The sequence below is a fragment of the Salvelinus fontinalis genome, chromosome 19, assembly GCF_029448725.1.
Source record: "Salvelinus fontinalis isolate EN_2023a chromosome 19, ASM2944872v1, whole genome shotgun sequence".
Lineage (NCBI taxonomy): Eukaryota > Metazoa > Chordata > Actinopteri > Salmoniformes > Salmonidae > Salvelinus > Salvelinus fontinalis.
In genome coordinates this window covers 40,660,010-40,664,659 of record NC_074683.1, presented here as the reverse complement: position 1 = coordinate 40,664,659, position 4,650 = coordinate 40,660,010, and the positions used below count along the sequence as shown (strand labels likewise).

The window sequence follows — 4,650 nt, the reverse complement described above, 5'->3', positions numbered from 1 at the left end:
TAAAAACACATTAGCATAATCCACCATCTTTTATTTGTCCACCAACACCAGTAGCCATCACCAATTCGGCTAAACTAAGATATTTATAGCCCCTAACCAACAAAAAAACTCATTAGATGACAGTCTGATAACATATTTATGGTATGGGATAGGTTTTGTTAGAAAAAAGTGCATATTTCAGGTATATGGCATAGTTTACAATTGCACCCACCATCACAAATGGACTAGAATAATTACAATGAGCAACGTGTTTACCTAACTACTAATCATCAAACATTTCGTAAAAATACACAGCATACACGAATCGAAAGACACAGATCCTGTGAATACAGACAATATTTCAGATTTTCTAAGTGTCTTACAGCGAAAACACAATAAATCGTTATATTAGCTTAGCACATAGCAATTAGCAGCCCAGCATTGATTCTAGCCAAAGTGAGCGATAAAAGTCAACATCGCCAAAAGATATTAATTTTTTCACTAACCTTCTCAGAATTCTTCCGATGACACTCCTGTAACATCACATTACAACATGCATATACAGTTTGATCGAAAATGTTTATATTTAGCCACCAAAATCATGGTTAGACAATGTGAAATGTAGACAAGCTGGTAAAGAAAACGTCCTTGCGCCACTTAGACAGTGATCTACTCTTATACATAAATACTCATAAACGTGACTAAAAAATATAGGGTGGACAGGGATTGATAGACAATTTAATTCTTAATACAATTGCGTTATTACATTTTTTAATTTATCCTTACTTTTCAATACAGTTTGCGCCAAGCGAAGCTACGTCAAAAAACATGGCGTCCTAAGCCACTAAAATGTTTCGACAGAAACACGATTTATCATAATAAAAATGTCCTACCTTGAGCTGTTCTTCCATCAGTATCTTGGGCAAAGGATCCTTTCTTGGGAGAAATCGTCTTTTGGTGGAAAGCTGTCCTCTTGCCATGTGGAAATGTCAACTACGTTCGGGATGAACTGAAAAGCGTGCCCAACTTTTCACATCGTTGCAAAAATAAATGTCCCAAAATCGCACTAAACGGATATAAATTGCTATAAAACGCTTTAAATTAACTACTTTATGATGTTTGTAACTCCTATAACGAGTGAAAAGATGACCGGAGAAATATAACAGGCTAAACTAACGCTTGGAACAGGAGAGGGTCGGTGTCTTCCACGCGCGTTACGCAGCTCCAAAAGAATGACTAGCTTCAGAGTTTTTTCATTTGTAGGGCCTGTGAACGCGCAATCGAGCCCGTTGGAATCGTCATCACGTAAAGGCATCCAGGGGAAGACGTAAGAAGTGTCCGTATAGTCATAGCAACGACAGTGCCCTTTTAACTGACTTCAGAAAAGTGCCCAACATTTCTCAAATCTGACTCCATGTCAGGGAAATTGCTGTAGAATGGGCTCTGTTCCACTTAGAGACAAAATTTCAACTCCTATAGAAACTATAGACTGTTTTCTATCCAATAATAATAATAATATGCATATTGTACGATCAAGGATTTTGTGGGAAGCCGTTTAAAAAATTAGCCACATTAGCATAAATAGTCTAAACAGCGCCCCCATCCCCAACAGGTTAACTTGGCTTTCGAAGACTTTAGAAAGGCAGGGTAGGATAGATATAGGTCTGTAACAGTTTGGGTCTAGAGTGTCTCCCCTTTTGAAGTGGGGGATGACCGCATCAGCTGTCCAATTGTTAGGGATCTCAGACGATACAGAAGAGAGGTTGAACAGGCTAGTAATAGGGGTTGCAACAATTGCGGCAGATCATTTTAGAAAGAGAGGGTCCAGATTGTCTAGCCCACCTGATTTTTAGGGGTCCATATTTTGCAGCTCTTTAAGAACATCAGCTATCTGGATTTAGGTGAAGTTGCTTTGGGGGGTGCAGAGCTGTTGATCGGGGTAGGGGTAGCCAGGTGGAAAGCATGGCCAGCCGTAGAAAAACGCTTATTAAAATTCTCGATTATCGTAGATTTATCTGTGGTGACAATGTTTCCTAGCCTCAGTGCAGTGGGCAGCTGGGAGGAGGTGCTCTTATTCTCCATGGACTTTACAGTGTCCCAGAACTTTTGGAGTTTGTGCTACAGGATGCAAATTTATGTTTGAAAAAGCTAGCCTTTGCTTTCCTAACTGCCTATGTATATTGGTTCCTAACTTCCCTGAAAAGTTGCATATCGTTGGGGCTATTCAATGCTAATGCAGTATGCCACAGGACATACGGCAGAGCAGGGACATACGGCAGAGCAGGGACATACGGCAGAGCAGGGACATTCGGCAGAGCAGGGACATTCGGCAGAGCAGGGACATTCGGCAGAGCAGGGACATTCGGCAGAGCAGGGACATGCGGCAGAGCAGGGACATACGGCAGAGCAGGGACATTCGGCAGAGCAGGGACATTCGGCAGAGCAGGGACATACGGCAGAGCAGGGACATGCGGCAGAGCAGGGACATTTGGCAGAGCAGGGACACGCGGCAGAGCAGGGACACGCGGCAGAGCAGGGACATTCGACAGAGCAGGAACATCTCCAGAGCAGGGACATTCGGCAGAGCAGGGACATCTCCAGAGCAGGGACATACGGCAGAGCAGGGACATCTCCAGAGCAGGGACATACGGCAGAGCAGGGACATCTCCAGAGCAGGAACATCTCCAGAGCAGGGACATTCGGCAGAGCAGGGACATCTCCAGAGCAGGGACATACGGCAGAGCAGGGACATCTCCAGAGCAGGGACATCTCCAGAGCAGGGACATCTCCAGAGCAGGGACATCTCCAGAGCAGGGACATTCGGCAGAGCAGGGACATCTCCAGAGCAGGGACATACGGCAGAGCAGGGACATCTCCAGAGCAGGGACATCTCCAGAGCAGGGACATCTCCAGAGCAGGGACATCTCCAGAGCAGGGACATTCGGCAGAGCAGGGACATCTCCAGAGCAGGGACATCTCCAGAGCAGGGACATCTCCAGAGCAGGGACATCTCCAGAGCAGGGACATTCGGCAGAGCAGGGACATCTCCAGAGCAGGGACATTCGGCAGAGCAGGGACATCTCCAGAGCAGGGACATACGGCAGAGCAGGGACATCTCCAGAGCAGGGACATTCGGCAGAGCAGGAACATCTCCAGAGCAGGGACATCTCCAGAGCAGGGACATCTCCAGAGCAGGGACATCTCCAGAGCAGGGACATCTCCAGAGCAGGGACATTCGGCAGATTAGGGACATCTCCAGAGCAGGGACATCTCCAGAGCAGGGACATCTCCAGAGCAGGGACATCTCCAGAGCAGGAACATCTCCAGAGCAGGGACATCTCCAGAGCAGGGACATCTCCAGAGCAGGGACATTCGGCAGAGCAGGGACATCTCCAGAGCAGGGACATCTCCAGAGCAGGGACATCTCCAGAGCAGGAACATCTCCAGAGCAGGGACATCTCCAGAGCAGGGACATCTCCAGAGCAGGAACATCTCCAGAGCAGGGACATCTCCAGAGCAGGGACATACGGCAGAGCAGGGACATCTCCAGAGCAGGGACATTCGGCAGAGCAGGAACATCTCCAGAGCAGGGACATCTCCAGAGCAGGGACATTCGGCAGAGCAGGGACATCTCCAGAGCAGGGACATCTCCAGAGCAGGGACATCTCCAGAGCAGGGACATCTCCAGAGCAGGGACATTCGGCAGAGCAGGGACATCTCCAGAGCAGGGACATACGGCAGAGCAGGGACATCTCCAGAGCAGGGACATTCGGCAGAGCAGGAACATCTCCAGAGCAGGGACATCTCCAGAGCAGGGACATCTCCAGAGCAGGGACATCTCCAGAGCAGGGACATTCGGCAGAGCAGGGACATCTCCAGAGCAGGGACATACGGCAGAGCAGGGACATCTCCAGAGCAGGGACATACGGCAGAGCAGGGACATCTCCAGAGCAGGGACATTCGGCAGAGCAGGAACATCTCCAGAGCAGGGACATTCGGCAGAGCAGGGACATCTCCAGAGCAGGGACATTCGGCAGAGCAGGGACATCTCCAGAGCAGGGACATTCGGCAGAGCAGGAACATCTGCAGAGCAGGGACATTCGGCAGAGCAGGGACATCTCCAGAGTAGGGACATCTCCAGAGCAGGGACATTCGGCAGAGCAGGGACATCTCCAGAGCAGGGACATCTCCAGAGCAGGGACATCTCCAGAGCAGGGACATCTCCAGAGCAGGGACATCTCCAGAGCAGGGACATCTCCAGAGCAGGAACATTCGGCAGAGCAGGGACATCTCCAGAGCAGGGACATCTCCAGAGCAGGAACATTCGGCAGAGCAGGGACATCTCCAGAGCAGGGACATCTCCAGAGCAGGGACATCTCCAGAGCAGGGACATGCATTCATAAAAAGATGTACCCACCAGAAGGACATAGATACACTGTTTGTATCCCCCATGGAAAAACACGCGCTCACCGACACACACGTGGACACAGGAATACTCACACTCAGGTTAACTCACCCACCACCACACACACACGTGGACACAGGAATACTCACACTCAGGTTAACTCACCCACCACCACACACACACGTGGACACAGGAATACTCACACTCAGGTTAACTCACCCACCACCACACACACACACACGTGGACACAGGAATACTCACACTCA

At 49.2% G+C, this 4,650-nt stretch overlaps 1 protein-coding gene across 1 annotated transcript; it reads left to right on the top strand.

Annotated features, from left to right (window-relative positions):
* The first annotated feature begins 2,219 nt into the window (after positions 1-2,219).
* Positions 2,220-4,382, top strand: LOC129816196 (repetin-like). The gene has a single exon (XM_055870435.1). The coding sequence runs from the start codon at positions 2,220-2,222 to the stop codon at positions 4,380-4,382; it is 2,163 nt and encodes a 720-aa protein (XP_055726410.1).
* Positions 4,383-4,650: the final 268 nt, after the last annotated feature.

Coding starts and splice junctions, on each gene's coding strand:
- LOC129816196 (XM_055870435.1), top strand. CDS start 2,220: ATGCCACAGGACATACGGCAGAGCAGGGACATACGGCAGAGCAGGGAC.